Genomic DNA, 19,631 nt, shown 5'->3' on the forward strand with positions numbered 1-19,631 from the left:
TTCATTGGACATATAGTACTTTAAAATCCAGTCCCAAGAGCAGAACTTCAACAAAACTGGCTTCTAAGAATACTTAAAAAATTACCATCCTTAACCAAGGTGAAGTAATCTCAATTTTACTTTCCACATTCTCCAGGAAAATTCCAAGCTAAGATTATGTCTACTTTGTATTCAATTCCACCTATTAAGATTATGAACATTTTATTTGTATCAAAAATCAAATTATGAATCAAAACAGTACCTCAATATTTTTACTGGCCACATTCTTCACAACAGCAGGAAATAGTTCAGATGCATTTTTCCCTTTTGCAATCATCTGAGGAATAAAAGTAGAATATAAGAGTTTAAACTTTTAAAAAATTAGTCATTTGAAAACAAAACATAAATTCTACATACCTATAATATTTAGAAGATAAGCTACAGAAACAAGTAAGCTATAGAACTAACAAGCTTAACTCTTTTTGAGTCATCTTACTTAGTCCAACCTTCTGCAGCAAAGAACAATCTCTTGTGAATCAATATAAATACAAAAATACATACATATTAGGGAAGAAACACAGTAATTTAAGACATACAATATTTATAACATTTCTATGGCTAATGGCATTAATAACATTTTCAAATATTTGTACTCTATTTAACAAGTTCTTACATTAAAGATATAATACATTTGCAATGGGGTGGGGGTGGAGAATAAATGTTATTCTAAACAAACTAGTCATTCTTTCTCCCTTGTTTGTTTTTTTAATAGATTCCCCTACTTCTCCAACCATTTTCTTCAAAGCTCCCTTCACGAGGTCCTCTTCCTTTCCTCACTAAAGTTAGGTGTACCACCATATTTTCTAAGAGAAAAAACAAGATTTAATTCACCCTCCTGTGTTAACTTGTAATTTTTTACAAAGATCTTTGTTATATACCATATCTAATGAACTATCTTATAAAGATATAAGGTGTTTCGTTTTATAAATTTACAAAAACGTTTTATAAATACTATGTGACATTTTAAACAATAATAATTTGTTAATAATCTCTCGGAAGATTTTCTACATGACAGCTTTAGAAAACTAATATAAGAGAATCTTCATTTTCTATTCTTTACCTGTGAAATTTTTTGTTTTGTGAAACCTTCCGAGGATTAATGAAGGTTCATAAAGTGGTGCAGCTAAAGTATTTTTATGTGATTTTTACAATTTTCTCATCTGTAAAATGAGGAGAGGGATTCATGTTCTCTAGGGTCCCTTCTTTCAGTCATTCAATAGTTACCCAAGTCAGATATCCTGTGCTATGATACCCTATTCCAAGGCTTTTCCAACTTTAGTCTACAAAATGCTATTCAAAAAGATGTTACTACATGAAGGAGAAAAAAATCCTAGAGTCAAATTCATTCAACAAATATTCGCCAAGAGGACACTACATGCCAGGAACAATTCTAGGCCTCGGGGATAAAACCGTGAACAATGCAAAGTCTTTACCCATTGGACTGTTCACGCGTGCTCAGCTGAGTCTGTCTCGGTGCGACCCCAGGGACTGTAGTCTGCCAGGCTCCTCTGTTCATGGGATTTTGCAGGCAAGAATACTGGAGTGGGTAGCCATTTCCTCTTCCAGGGGATCTCCCTGATCCAGGGATCGAACCCGCATCTCCTGCATGGCAGGTGAATTCTTTACCTCTCAGTCACCAGGGAAGCCCCTTACCCATCTGAGCTTACTTCTAATGGGGTCGAGGGACAAAAAACAATGTGAGGATAACAGCGCTATGGAGGGAGTTAAAGCACTGCGGGAGAAACAGATTCTAGTGCTAGGGTTAGGACTGGGAGTTCTTCTTTCATGTTTTGGTTAGTTTTTGCACGGTATATATTTTTCCATCTTTATATTCTTTATCTTTACATTAAAAGTGGATTTTTCCTAGAGAACATACAGTTGCATCTTGACATTTTCATCCAATATGACAGTCTCTTTTAGTTGGTGACATTAGATCAGTTACATTTAATATAATTACTGATGCAGTTAGATTCAGCTCTATCACTTAATTAATCAGTTTCCTTATTCCCTGTGCTTTTTTTGTTCTGACTGCCATTACTCTCATGATTTAGAAATTTTTTTTAGTATTCAATAACTTAACTTATATTTTTATTTTTACATTGACTATTCAGCTATAACTTTTTGTGTAATTTTTATTGGTTCTTCTAGAAATTGAGATAATTACAAAGATGAACAAACACAGTTTACATATACATAGATAGTAAGTCCAGATATGTCAAACCTTCTACAGTCATCTTAGAGTTTATATTTTACAAGTTATTAGGTTATATGAGTTCTTTATATATTCTGCAAAGTCTACATCAGATATGATTAAAAATATTTTCTCCAGTGGGTTGCCTTCTCATGTGGCTGATGGTGTCATTTGATGCACAAAGTTTTACATTTTGATATAGTCTAAACTATCAATTTTTTATTTTTTTTGCTTACCTTTTGATGTCATATCCAAGAATCCTCTGACAAATCTCATGTCATACCCTATGTTTTAGCTCTTACATTGAGGTCTTTGACTCATTTTTTAACTTATTCTATATACGGTATTAAGTAGGGGGTCTAAATTCATTCTCTTGCATGTGGGTTTTCAGTTTCCAAACACTATTTGGGGAAATTCTACCCCCATTGAATGGTCTTGCACCCTTGTTGAAAATAATGTGGCCACATATGTGAAGTTTTTCTTTTAAGGCACTCTCTATATGTGTGTGTGTATATATAAATAAATATACACACATTTATATATTTATCTGCCTTTAAGCTGGTACCACACATTTTTTAAAATTTAACAATATATTTTATTTAACCTTATATATCCAAAATATTAGAATTTCTTTAAAAATGTTTCACTGACTTCCAGCTCCCATGTTTTTTGATGAGATATATGGAGTTGTTCAAATTGCTGTTCCCTTGTATGCAATGTATTTTTTCCCCAAGTACTTTCTAAATTTTTTCTTTATTGTTTTACAGTTTAACTGCTATACGTTTATGAATGGTTTTCATTCAGTTTTATCCTGATTAGGGTTCAAGGAGTTTCTTTCATTTACAAACTTAAGTCATACATCAAGTTTGGGGAGTTTTCAACAAGTATGTCTTCCAAGTATTTTTCCTGCCCTAAAAAATATGTTAGATGGACACATATGTTAGATATTTTGTACCGACCAACAAGACCCTGAGGTTTTCTTCCCTTCTTTTTAATCTCTATTCAACAAATTGACTAGTTTCTAGTGAGTTCAACTTCTGACAGATCTATTCTGCTATTCAATCCAGACATTTTTGATTCCAGATATGACACCATATACACATCAGAAATTTCAACAAACTTCTACACAATGTAATTAAGTTGAGATATTCTGGAAAACAACTATCTACTTATGAGCTATTACCTGGGGAATAAGTAGATACAGGCTATCTCTTTTCCTAGAGTAACTTACGGGAGGAGAGGGGATGACAGAGGATGAGATGGTTGGATGGTATTACCGACTCGATGGACGTGAGTTTGAGTAAGCTCCAGGAGTTGGTGATGGACAGGGAAGCCTGGCGTGCTGCAGTCCATGGGGTCACAAAGAGTCAGACATGACTGAGCAAGTGAACTGAACTTAGAGTAACTTACCATCCAATCATAAGTGGCTTTAATATTACTCACTACTGAGGTATAAAACAAGAGAAATATTTAGTATTTACCCATCTTTTTGTTATTTATTCCTATTTTTATTTAAAAAATTCCAGATTTATTGATATACTGACATAACTAAGATCAAAGTGTATAATGTGATGATTTGACTCAAGTATATACTACAAACTGATACCACAATAAGGTTAGTTAGCACCTCTATCTATCACCATAAAAAAATTACATTTCTTTTTGTGGTGATCTACTCTCTTAACAACTTTCAACTTCTACAAATGAGAGCATTCAGGAGCTTACCTTTTTAAATAGTATGTTACAGTTCACAAAAGACAATACTTGTTTTTCTTTTGTTTTTACTTCTTACATTTTCTTTACTACACTTTAACTAACTAAAGAGGATAATAACATGATCAAAACATCATTTAAAAGCCTCTCAGACTCTATGGTAGGCAGCTTCAGACACAGTTTCCAGTCATCCCTACACAGTATACACACTCTCATTAACTACTCATATTGAATACAGGCTAGACCTAGTGATTTTTTTTAAAAAAAGTTTTTATTTTATACTGGAGTATAGGGAGAAATATCAATAACCTCAGATATGCAGATGACACCACCCTTACGGCAGAAAGTGAAGAGAAACTCAAAGGCCTCTTGATGAAAGTGAAAGAGGAGAGTGAAAAGTTTGGCTTGAAGCTCAACATTCAGAAAACAAAGATCATGGCATCTGGTCCCATCACTTCATGGGAAATAGATGAGGAAACAGTGGAAACAGTGTCAGACTTTATTTTTTTGGGCTCCAAAATCACTGCGGATGTTGACTGCAGCCAGGAAATTAAAAGACGCTTACTCCTTAGAAGGAAAGTTATGACCAACCTAGATAGCATATTAAAAAGCAGAGACATTACTTTGCCAACAAAGGTCCGTCTAGTCAAGGTTATGGTTTTTCCAGTGGTCATGTATGGATGTGAGAGTTGGACTGTGAAGAAAGCTGATCGCTGAAGAATTGATGCTTTTGAACTGTGGTGCTGGAGAAGACTCTTGAGAGCCCCTTGGACTGCAAAGAGATCCAACCAGTCCATTCTAAAGGAGATCAATCCTGGGTGTTCATTGGAAGGACTGATGCTAAAGCTGAAACTCCAATACTTTGGCCACCTCATGCGATGAGTTGACTCACTGGAAAAGACTCTGATGCTGGGAGGGATTGGGGGTGGGAGGAGAAAGAGACAACAGAGAATGAGATGGCTGGATGGCATCACCGACTCGATGGACATGAGTTTGAGTGAACTCTGGGAGTTGGTGATGGACAGGGAGGCCTGGCGTGCTGCAGTTCATGGGGTCGCAAAGAGTCGGACACGATTAAGCGACTGAACTGAACTGAACTGAATAGCTGGTTAACCATGTTGTGATAATTTCAGGTGGACAGCAAACAGACTCAGCTATACATATATACATTCTCTTCCAAACTCTCCTCCCATCCAGACTGCCATATAACACTGAGCAGAGTTCCCTGTGCTATACAGTAGGACCTTGTTGTTTATTCATTTTAAATACAGCAGTGTTGGTACCACACATTTTGATTACTGTAACTCTGTAGTAAGTTTTGAAATCAGAAAGTGTGAGACTTCTAAACTTTGTTCTTCTTTTTCAAGACTGTTTTGGCCAAGGACTTCCCTGGTGGTCTAGTGGTTAAGGATCCACCGTGCAGTGAAGGGGACCTGAGTTTGTCCCTGGCCAAGGAATTAAGATCCCACATACTGAGGAGCAACTAAACTGTAAACCACTAAAAAGAGTCCATGTGTCACAATGGAAGATCTCACATGATGCAACTAAGACCCAATGCAGTGAGATAAATAAATGTGCGCCTGTGTGTTTGTGTACACAGACTTTTTTGTGTGTATGTGCAAAAAACATCCCTGGGATTTTGATATGAACTGCACTGAGTATGTAGATAACTTTGGGAAAACTGGTATCTCAATAAGTATTCAATCAATGAACATGGGATATTTTTCCATTTATTTGTATCTTAATTTCTTTTAGCAACATTTTAGTTTTCAAGGTACAAATATTTTGTTTCCTTGGGTAAGTCTATTCCTAAGTATTGTATTCATTTTGATACTACCATCAATAAGACTGCCTTCATAATTTCTTTTTAGGACTGGTGATTGTTACTGTATGGAAACACAACTATTTTTTATGTGTTAATTTTCTATCCTGCAACTTTGCTGAATTTGCTTATTAGTTCTAAAAGATTTTTGTGGCATCTTTAGGTTTTCTAAATATAAAATCATGTTGGCTACGAACAAAAATAATTTTGCTTCTTTTCCAACTTGGATATCTTTATTTCTTTTTCATGCCTAACTGCCATGGTTAAAACTTCCATTACTATGTTGAACAGAAGTGGGGAAAGTAAGCAGCCTCGTTTTGTTCCTGATCTTGGAAAGCTTTCAGTCTTTTACCACTGAGTATGAAGTTAGCTATGAATTTTTCTTTAAAACACTTTAAAACACTGAGGTAGTTTTTTTATTCCTAGTTTGTTGAGTGATTTATCATAAAAGGGTGCTGAATTCTGTCAAATGCTTTTCCTGTATCAATTAAAATAATCTTATTTTTTCCCTTTCATTCTGTTAAAGTCCAACCAAATACCATGTAACATGTATGGCTAAGAAATAATTTATATCAATAACTCTAATTAGAAATTTAAAGAATTTTATCCATCAAAAGAAGGTTCAGATTTGCTAACTGTCCCCAAAAGACAAGCAAACTAATCTGAGAAAGACCTTTAACATCCAACACTTACTAAAAGAAAATACATCAAAGATTTTGATACGCTGAAATATTCCATTCCTTCAAGGACTTGGAATAATCAACTCATCAGTATTTTAGCTAAAAAACTTATTACAAGTTCACTACATGAAACAATACATTTCAAATTCTTAGTTCACATTTCATCAAACCAAGATGAAATATGAATATGTGCTTTAAACATTAGACATACATTTTTCAAAAATATCAAGAAAAATAATATACGTATGTTTCAACTTGAGTCCTGCAGTGTAATAAGTGACCACAAGATTTTGAAGTAGGTAGCTTTTCTTCCCTAAGCATGCTTTGGCATACATGAGACTTTATTCAACATATGAACCATTGGAAACATTTCCCCACGATTCGAAATAAGCCTCAGGTATTACCAAAGAAAGATAATAAAATGAACTGAGACTATCATTATGGTTTCTAGCTGGTAGATACTGCTCACGAGATTCTCTGTTGAACTGCAGGGCTGCTGCTGCTGCTAAGTCACTTCAGTCGTGTCCGACTCTGTGTGACCCCATAGACGGAAGCACACCAGGCTCCCCTATCCCTGGGATTCTCCAGGCAAGAACACTGGAGTGGGTTGCCATTTCCTTCTCCAATGTGTGAAAGTGAAAAGTGAAAGTGAAGTCGCTCAGTCATGTCTGACTCGTAGCGACCCCATGGACTGCAGCCTACCAGGCTCCTCTGTCCATGCAATTTTCCAGGCAAGAGTACCGGAGGGGCTTGCCATTGCCTTCTCCAGAACTGCAGGGCTACTGACTGTGAAAGATAGTCAGATGTGCACTGCCAGCATTTTGATACATATTAGAAAGTAATGTAAAACAAATACATAACATTTAAAATTATGGCAAGTAAAAATTTAGAAATGTTTAAAGGTTTTTACCTATAAAGCTAAGGTCTTAAAACTACCCTGTATACAATTATATGAGGTGATAAAACCCCATATTCAGGGATCATAAAATTCAAATTATGTAACTGCTGCTGCTGCTGCTAAGTCACTTCAGTCGTGTCCAACTCTGTGCAACCCCATAGACGGCAGCCTGCTCCCCCGTCCCTGGGATTCTCCAGGCAAGAACACTGGAGTAGGTTGCCTTTTCCTTCTCCAATGCATGAAAGTGAAAACTGAAAGTGAAGTCGCTCAGTCGTGTCCGACTCTTCACGACCCCATGGACTGCAGCCTACCAGGCTCCTCTGCCCATGGGATTTTCCAGGCAAGAGTACTGGAGTGAGGTGCCATCGCCTTCTCCGAAATTACATAGAGAAATGTAAATATTGACAATTACATTTTAAAAAGTAAAGGATTTTTGAAGCCAATATAATACTCTACTAATTGGCCTCTAGCAAACTACTTCCACCCAACAGGTGTTTTGAAATGATGCATAAATGTGTATACATGAACATAACATTTAAAATGATTTTTAAAGCTTCCACATAGTAACATGGTGCTAACTAGAAAACACACTAAAAACTGGACAAAAGTAAAGGTAAACAAATGATTGTTATAATACACAATGGAAAAAATTTCAAGAAAAACAATTACTAGTTATATAATAAAAGAAAAAATTAGCAACCAATAACTGCGAGTTTAAGACTGAAATACAAGGGGAAATATCTGACAGAGCTACTGTGCTATGGCTTTGATTTTCTGTTTTCTTCTCCAAAAGTTAAGTTAGAAAAATCTGTGGTGATGAACAATTTCTCCTGAAAGGAAGCTAGGTGAATTAATTTTGGAAGCACTTCTTGAATCAGACCAACCCATGCTCCTACTGAATTTTTAATTTTCTGTTTGATATTAAAACAAAATCAAAAGATGTCTTAGTTTTCCCCATAGAACTTTAATATGTCAAAAGCCGTATTGTCCAAATGTGTTTCTTAAGCTAGTATGCACTACAACTACTAATAGTAGTGTTTTAAATCCGGACGTGGAGTTTCTATTGTGAACATACAAAAATAATTAATATTCTTTTTAAAGGCTTTTTTCTTTTAACCAAACACTCAGGAAATATTTTAATTTCATGGTTAAAGAAAAGTGATAGGTAATACCTATCATTTTATTTTTTCTAATAACTAAGAAGAGATAACTTATTTTATTTGTTGTTAGTCATTCAGTTCTGTCTGACTCTTTGTGACTCCATAGACTATAGCTCACCAGGCTCCTGTGTCCATGGAATTTTCCAGGCAAGAATACTGGAGTGGGTAGCTTTTCCCTTTTCCAGGGGATCTTCCCGACCCAGGGATCGAACCAGGTCTCCGGCATTACAGTCATACTCTTAACTGTCTGAGCCACAAGGGAAGTCCTTTTATTTGTTGTAGCAAATTCCTAAATGAAAACTGGGCAAATAGTATCACATCTGGCCAACTGCAACCTACTGCCTTGACCTTCATTCCTAGGGTTTCTTTGTTGCTATGACTCTTGATTAAGTGGCCTTGGGTTCACTTTGTAATTTTCTTAGTCATCAGCAAATTCACTTGTATGACATTACTGCCAAATGAGAACAGTTAAATTACTGTAAATGAATATGGATCATCAAAAAAGCAAGAGCTCCAGAAAAACATCTGCTGTATTGACTACGCCAAGCCATTGACTGTGTGGATCAAAACAAACTGTGATAAATTCTTCAAGATATGGGAATACCAGACCACCTGACCTGCCTCCTGATAAATCTGTATGCAGGCCAAGAAGCAACAGTTAGAACTGGACATGGAACAACAGACTGGTTCCAAATCGGGAAAGGAGTACATCAAGGCTGTACATTGTCACCCTGATTCTTTAACTTATACGCAGAGTACATCATGAGAAACACTGGACTGGATGAAGCACAAGCTGGAATCAAGATTTTCAGGAGAAATATCAATAACCTCAGATATGCAGAGAGTTCCAGAAAAAAAAACTACTTCTGCTTTGTATCTACTTCTGACACCACACTTACGGCAGAAAGCAAAGAAGAACTAAAGAGTCTCTCAATTAAAGTGAAAGAGAAGAGTAAAAAAACTGACTTAAAACTCAACATTCAGAAAACCAAGATATGGCATCTGGTCCCATCACTTCATGGCAAATAGATATGGAAACAGTGACAGACTATTTTGGGGAGCTCCAAAATCACTGCAGATGGTGACTGCAGCGATGAAATTAAAAGACGCTTGTTCCTTGGAAGAAAAGTTATGACCAACCTAGACAGCATATTAAAAAGCAGAGACATTACTTTGCCAACAAAGGTCCATCTAGTCAAAGCTTTGGTTTTTCCAGTAGTCATGAATGGATGTTAGAGTTGGACCATAAAGAAAGCTGAGTGCTGAAGAATTGATGCTTTTGAATGGTGGTGTTGGAGAAGACTCTTGAGAGTCCCTTGGACTGCAAGGAGATCCAACCAGTCCATCCTAAAGGAAATCAGTCCTGAATATTCGTTGGAAGGACTGATGCTGAAGCTAAACTCTCCAATACTCTGGACACCTGATGCAAAGAACTCACTCATTGTAAAAGACCCTGATGCTGGGAAAGACTGAAGGCGAGAGGAGAAGGGAACGACAGAGGATGAGATGGTTGGATGGCGTCACTGACTCAGTGCACATGAGTTTGAGTGAGCTTCGGGAGTCGGTGATGAACAGGGAAGCCTGGCATACTGCAGTCCATGGGGTTGCAAAGAGTCAAACACAAGTGAGCAACTGAACTGAACTGAATGTGATGTAGCGTTGTGCCATGAAGAAAACCTTATATTTATAGATAATTACTTATGTTAATTGAATTTATCTTACTAAATACCATTACTATTTAAAAAAACTTAAATACAGTATTTAATAGCAATCAAAAGACAAAATATTTAGAATAACTATTAACAAAATAAAAAGAACTTAAAATTTTACACTAAATACTATAGTGTTGACAGAAATTAAAAATAACAGAAACAAAAGAGAGAATTGTGATCATGGGTCATAAGACAAAATGATTTCAAAAGTGAATTGATCTATAGATTTAATTCAGTCATGTATGACTCTTTGCAATCTCACAGACTATACAGTCCATGGAATTCTCCAGGCCAGAATACTGGAGTGGGTAGCCTTTCCCTTCTCCAGGAGATCTTCCCAACCCAGGGATCGAACCCAGGTCTCCTGCATTGCAGGCAGATTTTTTACCAGCTGAGCTACTAGGAAAGCCCAGATTTAATCAATTCCATTATAAATCCCAGTAAGCTTTTTTTTGGTAGAAACTGACAACCTTTCAAACTTTACATGGTAATGCAAAGGATATAGCATAAACAAAGCTTTTTTCTTTTTAAGGAAGACTTACAGTACTTTATTTTAAAGCTACAGAAATCAAGGGTGAGGTATTGGTAAACCGAGGGCCACAAAGACCCATGAACAAGAAGAGTTCAGAAGTGGGTCCACAAACACACGGTAAACTGATTGCCATTTGAGGTTGAAATTTGGTTGGGAAAGGATAGTTTTTTAATAACAAACATTGGAATATTTAATAAAAATAGAGGAAAATTAAATATACATGTGTTAAAAAACATTTGCCTCTTGATCTCACATTATACATAAGAAATAATGCAAACTGGGTCTCAGACTTATACATAAAGGCTAAAAATGAGAGGGGAAATCTTGGCAATAACGGAGCAGGCCAAGATGGCTTAAATAATAACTCATGCTCTGAACCTAATAAGAAACCTCAACACAGGACAAAATGAAAACTATAATACAACTTCACTTAAATATATACGTATATATCTACTTGTATTCCACAAGAGTAAAATATTACAAATATTTCCATTAAAATCAGAAACAACACAGAGGTGTCTTCTACCACGCCTACTACTCAACATCACAGTGTAACTTAATCCATGCAAAGAGAGAAGAAAAATGAGTAAGAGATAAAAGTATTTGAAAATAAAATACAAAACTGTCCTAATTTCTGGATAATGCAATTAACTATCCAAAAATCAAGCAAAGAAACCAAAAAACTGTCAGATTTAAGAAGAGTTCGCTGAGAAGGTCAAATACAAGAACAGAAAAGTCATTTCTTCTCCTACACACTAGTAATAATTAATTTTGAAAATATAACAAAAGGGATTAATCATAATGGCAAACCAAACTAAAAAGTACACAGGAATGAATCTAGCAAGGAATGTTCAAGATTCCTTATGATTAAAAACTATAAAATATGAATATAATGCTACTGAAAGACAGGAAAAGAGTGGAGATAGAAATACACAAATTCTGTATTACCCTAACAAAATCCAAAAACAATTTTTAATAGAACTTGACAATTTAATCCTAAAGTATACCTGGAAGATGAAATTTCTACTTTTTATATCTCAACATTATTTGAAAATTTACAAATACATATTTTTGTCACTTGTATAATAATTTTTTTCCAGATCTATGGAGATATAATTGACATAGAATACTATGTAAATTAAAGGTGCCAACAGGTACATGAAAAAGATGTTGTTCAACATCAGTCATTATCAAGGAAATGTACATCAAATCTACAATGAGGTTATCACCTCAAACCTCTTAGAACTGCTATGAACAAAAAGACAAGAAATAGCAAGTGTTTGTGAGGGGATAAAGGGAAACACTGTGCACTGTTGGTAAAGTAAATTGGTAACTGTGAAGAAAGCTGATCACCGAAGAATTGATGCTTTTGAACTGTGGTGCTTGAGAAGACTCTTCAGAGTCTCTTGTACTGCAAGGAGATCCAACCAGTCCATTCTAAAGGAGATCAATCCTGGGTGTTCATTGGAAGGACTGATGCTAAAGCTGAAACTGCAATACTTTGGCCACCTCATGCGAAGAGTTGACTCACTGGAAAAGATCCTGATGCTGGGAGGGATTGGGGACAGGAGGAGAAGGGGACAACAGAGAATGAGATGGCTGGATGGCATCACCGACTCAATGGACATGAGTTTGAGTGAACTCTGGCAATTGGTGATGGACAGGGAGGCCTGGAGTGCTGCGGTTCATGGGGTCACAAAGAGTCGGACACGATTGAGCGACTGAACTGAACTGAACTGAATGTGACATATACCTTATATCTTTCTTATACACACACACACACACATACATACATACATACATGCGTCTGTGTTGTATATAAAATGGGATATTATTCAGACATGAGAAAGGAAGAAATTCTGATATTTTTAACAATATGGATAAATCCTGAGAACATTATACAAAGTGAAGGAATAATCATTTTCCTACAGTTTAATGATCAAGTTCCAAATTTACATTTATACAAACTTCCTAAAGAGAGAAAGTCTATTACTACCAGACTAACTACTACCATAGCTATATTTACACTTCTTTAGGATGTCTATTTACATGTAAATTACATTTATAACACTCAAGTAGTCTAGATTGTGAGAATATCCATTTTATTTCTTTATCAGTTTGAAAGAGGAATATAGAAAAAACTACCAAATATCTCATTTTCATATTTGGGATTTCAATAGTATCCTTAGACTTAGTGAAATAATTTACCTTAGTGGGATGTAAAACCAAAATTCAGTGAAATAATTAAGAGTACTGCCTGTTTTATATGGCACTACAGGACTGTATCTTGTAGGTTTGCAAGCTGAAACCAATGTAAAGCAATCCTGACAACTGGATCTGTAACTTATAAGCATTTTATAAAAAACACTTAATATTCTCTTATTACTGTCAGAAATATATAGGTAGAAAAATGAAAAAAGATAAAATTAATATTTATTTAATATACTGTACCTTAAAACATTAGAATCATTGAGAATTAACTGATCAGGAGTAGTTTGAATGGACCTTATTCTCATCATTTGAAGTATCAAGCAAGCATCTTTAGGGTTTCCCATGCAGCGCTAGTGATAAATAATGAGCCCTCCAATGAAAGAGACATAAGAGACTTGGATTCAATTCCTGGGTTGGGAAAATCCCCTGGAGAAGGGCATGGCAACCCACTCCAGTATTCTTGCCTGGAGAATGCCATGGTCAGAGGAGTCTGGTGGGCTAAAGCCCATGAGGTTGCAAAGAGTTGGACACAGCTGAAGCGACTGAGCATGTATGCATGCCTGCAAGCATCTTGTACATTCTTTGATAAATTAATTTTAAGTCTGGATCAGCTTTCAAGATTGTGTCCTTTGTACTTCTAATGTTGTGAATTATCTCCTGCTGCTGCTGCTGCTAAGTCGCTTCAGTCGTGTCCGACTCTGGGCAACCCCATAAATTGCAGTCCAACGTCGGCTCTGCCGTCCCTGGGATTCTCCAGGCAAGAACACTGGAGTGGGTTGCCATTTCCTTCTCCAATGCATGAAAGTGAAAAGTGAAAGTGAAGTCGCTCAGTCATGTCCGACTCCTAGCGACCCCTGGACTGTAGCCTACCAGGCTCTTCCGTCCATGTGATTTTCCAGGCAAGAGTCCTGGAGTGGGGTGCCATTGCCTTCTCCAGAATTATCTCCTAGAGTTTGTCTAATGTGAAGATTTTGGCAGCATCACTTCCTCTGGCGTATCTTCAGCCTTTTCATTAACAACCATTTTCCTCATTTATGTTGAAAACCCTACCTTACTGAAGTGCCTCGAGGTACATGTTTGTGCATGCTCAGTCATGTCTGACTCTTTGCAATCCCATGGACTGTAACAGCCCGCCAGGCTACTCTGTCCATGGGATTTCCCAGGCAGGATTTAGAGTCTCTCAAAAAGTGGCGGCATCAGCATTCCCACAGTCAGCAATTTCTCCACAACTCCAGTTACACTCTATCTGACTTTCATGTCTAGTGTTATCACTTTTCATTTCCTTCCTGCATTTTCATCTTTGTTGATCAAATTCTGTTTTTAATCATCCATTTTGGTAAAATGTCAAGTGGGCTTCTCACTGGTAAACAAGGAGGGATCACTACTGCATGCTTTGCAGTCTGTACAGAAGCTGAGCAACACACACAGTGACCAACTGCTAAAAATAACTTTGAAAGAAGTGACATGACATACGCATATTTGTTATATACATACAGTGAGTTGAGGACTGATGAGTTAGTGATGAAACTTGTACAGTATGCAATTACTAAGTTAAAATACCATGATAACTGAAATATAAACCTACTGTGAGGAAACTGGTATTATTTAACTAAACTGTGGTGACTGAAATTCAAATACCAAAGCCATGTAAAGCAAAGAATTACCTCTCCATAAACGCTATTATTTATATGGTATAACACTGCGTGTGTGCTCAGTCACTCAGTAGTGTCCAACTATTTGTGGCCCCACAGACTGAAGTCTGCCAAGTTCCTCTGTCCATGGGATTTTTCAGGCAAGAATACTGGAGTGGGTTGCCATTACCAACTTGAGGGGAATCTTCCCAACCCAGGGACCAAACACGTGTCTGTGTCTTCTGCATTGCAGGTGGATTCTTTATCTGCCAAGTCACTAGGGAAGCCTCTTTTTAACATAAACAAATGAAAAATTTACCAAAAAATCTTCAACATTTGCCTTCATTACCAAATGACATAAATCTAAATAAAAGAATCAAGCAAGTTCTACAGGTATAATTAGTCCTTGACTTTTACATATTAGGTTTTCACAACAACAAACTTTTGAACACAGTAAATTCATATCTATAATCACCTTTCATAAGTGGGATTGATTTGGCTTTGAGAATGGAGATTGCAAACTCTCATATGGTGGCACTGTCTGCTGGAAAACAGCACTGTTTCAGTCGTGCTTCCATCCTACTACAGTAGTTTATTTGAGTAATTATGTGCATTTACTACATTTTGACCTGATACAAAAAGTTCTGGAAAACAAAATCAGCAATGGTGGTGAAAAAAGCAAAGTAGCAGTAAGAAAGACAGGGTCTGACAAATGTAATTCCACTGACACAAGCAGACTCTTTAGCAGCAGATAGTCACTGAATTAAGCCAGTTTTTTTCACTGTCAATATAAACAATCAAAAAAAGAAAAAAGAGCAAGACCCACACAAATTGCAAAAATATTTTTAAACTTAATATATAATCAGAAATTGCATTATATTTTTAATTCTGACAGTAGAACCCCTTACATAATAATATATTAGACTATTTTCTGAATTTTGCATTACAATAGAAAAGTAGAGAATTATTTTACATCTATTAACATTCATTATAAGTTCTATGCTGATAAACTCAATAAACCATTTGTATTGGTAGTAAAGAAATTTGAAGATCAGAAGAAAGCATGATTACAATATTTAGGTCACAGAATGACCAAAAAAATATCCTTTAGCTCATTAGTATCCCTCTTTGTAGGAAGTCAAATATTGTAGTATATAATCTTACTTTCTCTTCAAACTGATTAGCACTCTCTATTTGAGAAAAGAAATATTTGAGAAACAGAAAAGACAGAATTAGAACTCGTTTCCAAACTTTGTCACTTCATTACTTCTTCCCAAACATTTTAGACAAGAAATTTTAAGTTAATAATAAAGGGTAGATGGGAATGCTTGATTTGGTATTTAACATATTCTATAACATATATTTCTAGCATATCACTACTTGTCATTTATTCAAAAGTCAAAATGATCTAATTACTTTACCTACCCCAACAATCCGTTTCATAGCATCCAATTTAGCAGAATCTTTGTTGCTCTCTAACATTTGCTTTAGATCTTCATTCCTACACACAAAAAAGAAAAATTGCATATTTAGATTTTATACTACACAGGCGTTAAAACATGTAATTTTAATAACATGATGTACATTATTACCAAATTATTTTCTTATTTATAATTAAATACATGTTTCTCATCTAACCCTACAAAGTAATATCAAAGTGGTTAAATGGAATAGAACACTACCCTAACAAAGACATCTACAAGTTAAGTACAAATAAAAGTAGGAAAATCAGAACAAGACTCACGAAGTATGTCAACATCTTGGTTGTGATATTGTACTATAGTTTATCATTGAAGGAAACCGGGTAAAAGGTACCCAGAATCTCTCTGTATTACTTTTTATACCTGCATATGAATCTACAATTATTTCAAAATCAAAAGTTTAATTATAAAAAAGTTATATAACAATTACAACTCATTTATAAGATGACACACCAATTTTTTTAAATGGTCAAAAAACCTGAACAGGCATTTCACAAGCACAAGAAAAGATTAGGAATACTGTTAAACACTTAAGGTCGTTAACTAACAAAAATGCAAATTTAATGAGAAACCACTACACATCCATGAGAATGGATGAAATTAAGACAATAAAAATAAAAAATGTTGCCAAGGCTATGGAGCAACTAGAACTCTCATACACTGCTGGAAGGAACATAAAAGAGTACAATCACTTTGGAAAATTGAGAGTACCTTCCAAATTTAAACATAAACCTTCTATGTGATCCAGTCATTCCACTCTCAGAGAAAGAATGTAATTCTACAGAATAACTTAAAGAATATTCATAACAGTTTTATCCATAGCAAAAAACCAGAAACAATCTAAATGTCCATAAGCAAAATGGCATTTAGCCACACACTAGAATATTACTCAGGAATAAAAAAGAACCAACCACTGATGCATGCAATAATATGGATGAAGTCTCAAAATTATTATGTGGACGCCCGGCTCCGGCGGCGCAGGCACAGACGCGGGAGACGCCCGGCTCCGGCGGCGCAGACGCGGGACACGCCTGGCTCCGGCGCAACCGACCACGTGCAGAATCGTGGCTGAGATGAGCTACCCCGCGCCCAGGGTTAGGGCGGTGGCCGAGAGGAGCTGTACCACGTCCAGGAGGCAGTGGCTGCTTGGGCACCGGAGGGCCGAGAGGAGCTGATCTACATTCAAAGCAGGAGGCGCGGCCTTGAGGAGATACTGCTCGTCCAAGGTAAGGTACAGCGGCTGCACCTTGCTGGAGCAGCTGGGAAGAGATACTCCACGACCAAGTGGAATATAAGAATCCAGTGTTCTGGGGAGTAAGGAACAAGATGGCGGAGGGATAAGATGGCAAGACCACTTTCTCACCCACAAATTCATCAAAAGAACATTTGAACGCGGAGTAAAGTCCACAAAACAACTTCTGAATACTGGCAGAGGACATCAGGCTCCCAGAAAAGCAGCCCATTGTCTTCTAAAGGAGAGAGAAGAAATACAGCTCCACCCACCAGAACACCGACACATGCTTCCCTAACCAGGGAACCCGGACAAGTCACCCGTCCAACCCCACACACAGCGAAGAAACTATGTAATAAAGAGAACTCCACAAACTGCAAGAAGAGGGAAAGGCCACCCCAAGCAAAGCAATATAAGCAAGATGAAGAGGCAGAGAAATACCCAGCAAGTAAAGGAACAAGATAATTGCCCACCAACACAAACAAAAGAAGAAGATATAGGGAATTTACCTGATAAAGAATTTCAAATTTTGATGGTGAAAATGATTCAAAATCTTGAAAGCAAAATGGAGTTACAGATAAATAACCTGGAGAAAAGGATTGAGAAGATGGAAGAAAGATTTAATAAGGACTTAGAAGAAATAAAAAAGAGTCAATATACAATGAATAATGCAATAGATGAGATCAGAAACACTCTGGAGGGAACAAACAGTAGAATAACAGAGGCAGAAGACAGGATAAGCGGACTAGAAGATAGAATTGTAGAAATAAACGAAACAGAGAGGAAAAAAGAAAAACGAATTAAAAGAAATGAGGACAATATTAGAGACCTCTGGGACAATGTTAAAAGCTCCAACATTCGAATCATAGGAGTCCCAGAAGAAGAAGACAAAAAGAAAGACCATGAGAGAATACTTGAGGAGATAATAGTTGAAAACTTCCCTAAAATGGGGAAAGAATTAATCACCCAAGTCCAAGAAACCCAGAGAGTCCCCAACAGGATAAACCCAAGGCGAAATACTCCAAGACACATATTAATCAAATTAACAAAGATCAAACACAAAGAACAAGTATTAAAAGCAGCAAGGGAAAAGCAGCAAATAACACATAAGGGGATTCCCATAAGGATAACAGCTGATCTTTCAACAGAAACTCTTCAGGCCAGAAGGGAGTGGCAAGACATACTTAAAGTGATGAAAGAAAATACCCTACAGCCCAGATTACTATACCCAGCAAGGATCTCATTCAAATATGAAGGAGAAATCAAAAGCTTTACAGACAAGCAAAAGCTGAGGGAATTCAGCATCACCAAACCAGCTCTCCAACAAATGCTAAAGGATCTTCTATAGACAGGATACACAGAAAGAGTGTATAAACTTGAACCCAAAGCAATAAAGAAAATGGCTACGGGATCGTACTTATCAATAATTACCTTAAACATAAATGGGTTGAAATTTTCAAAAAGGCTAGGAAACAATTCTCATAGCCATCAATAGTTCAGTGTTGAGTTCATGAATAGTTTTTAAAGTTTGGGACAAACTGTAGTATTTGCTATTTGAAGTACTATTTGTAATTGGCATATTACGATGTAACATTGGTCTTCATTTCCATCTTAAAACACCTAAAAATGCCTAACAGGTTTTTAGATTTGTGAATTTTAGTTGAAATGTATTTTACGATGTTACTAAACCTGCAGAAATATTGAAATATTTCAGAGAACTTATTCACTGTACATTTAATTTATTTTATTTATAAAAGTTATGAACTGTAGAAAGTTTTACTTGTTGGGTCAAATGCTTGTTGCTTCAAATGCTTGTTGCATTTGAAGTGCTAGTTACAAGAAAATCAAATACCTTCAATGTATAAATGCTATTAAGTTTTTAAAGGACTCTGGAGTATAAGTAAGTTTGTTTAAAGAAATTTAGTCTGTTCAACTTGAAAAAATAAATAAATAAAATTGGAAAAAAAAAAAAAGAAAGAAACTGAAGAAGGCACAAACAAATGGAAATTTTTGGATTGGAGTAATTAATTCTTTAATTAATTTAAAGAATTATTTTTAAATTAAATTTTAAAAATTAATCTTTAAAGAATTGTTTAATAAATTGAATTAATAAAAAGTTTAAAGAATTAAAAAAAAAATTATTATGTGACTGAAAGACACCAGACACAAAAGACCATAATTGAATTAATTTAAAGTTCTAGAAAATGCAATCTATAGGGACAGAACCAAGGTAGTGGATATAGGTAGAAGGAGAAATGGACAAAGGGACATTAGAAATTTCTTCCATAAGAAGATGGAAATGTTGTGGGTAGAAACATGCAGGACAGAAC

At 36.0% G+C, this 19,631-nt stretch overlaps 1 protein-coding gene across 2 annotated transcripts in view; it reads right to left on the bottom strand.

Annotated features, from left to right (window-relative positions):
• The window catches only part of AP3B1 (adaptor related protein complex 3 subunit beta 1), a 251,388-nt gene that overhangs the window by 203,640 nt on the left and 28,117 nt on the right, over positions 1 to 19,631 (bottom strand). For both annotated transcript variants that reach the window (XM_055437122.2, XM_055437121.2), the window contains exons 2-3: positions 16,015 to 16,090; positions 242 to 316 (exon numbers count right to left, since the gene is read on the bottom strand). In XM_055437122.2, coding sequence (XP_055293097.1) covers positions 242 to 316; positions 16,015 to 16,090 — 151 coding nt within the window. The remainder of the gene's footprint in view (positions 1 to 241; positions 317 to 16,014; positions 16,091 to 19,631) is intronic.

The sequence above is a fragment of the Moschus berezovskii genome, chromosome 9 (genome assembly GCF_049115385.1).
Source record: "Moschus berezovskii isolate FMDL1 chromosome 9, NW_MosBer_1.0, whole genome shotgun sequence".
NCBI classification, from domain to species: domain Eukaryota; kingdom Metazoa; phylum Chordata; class Mammalia; order Artiodactyla; family Moschidae; genus Moschus; species Moschus berezovskii.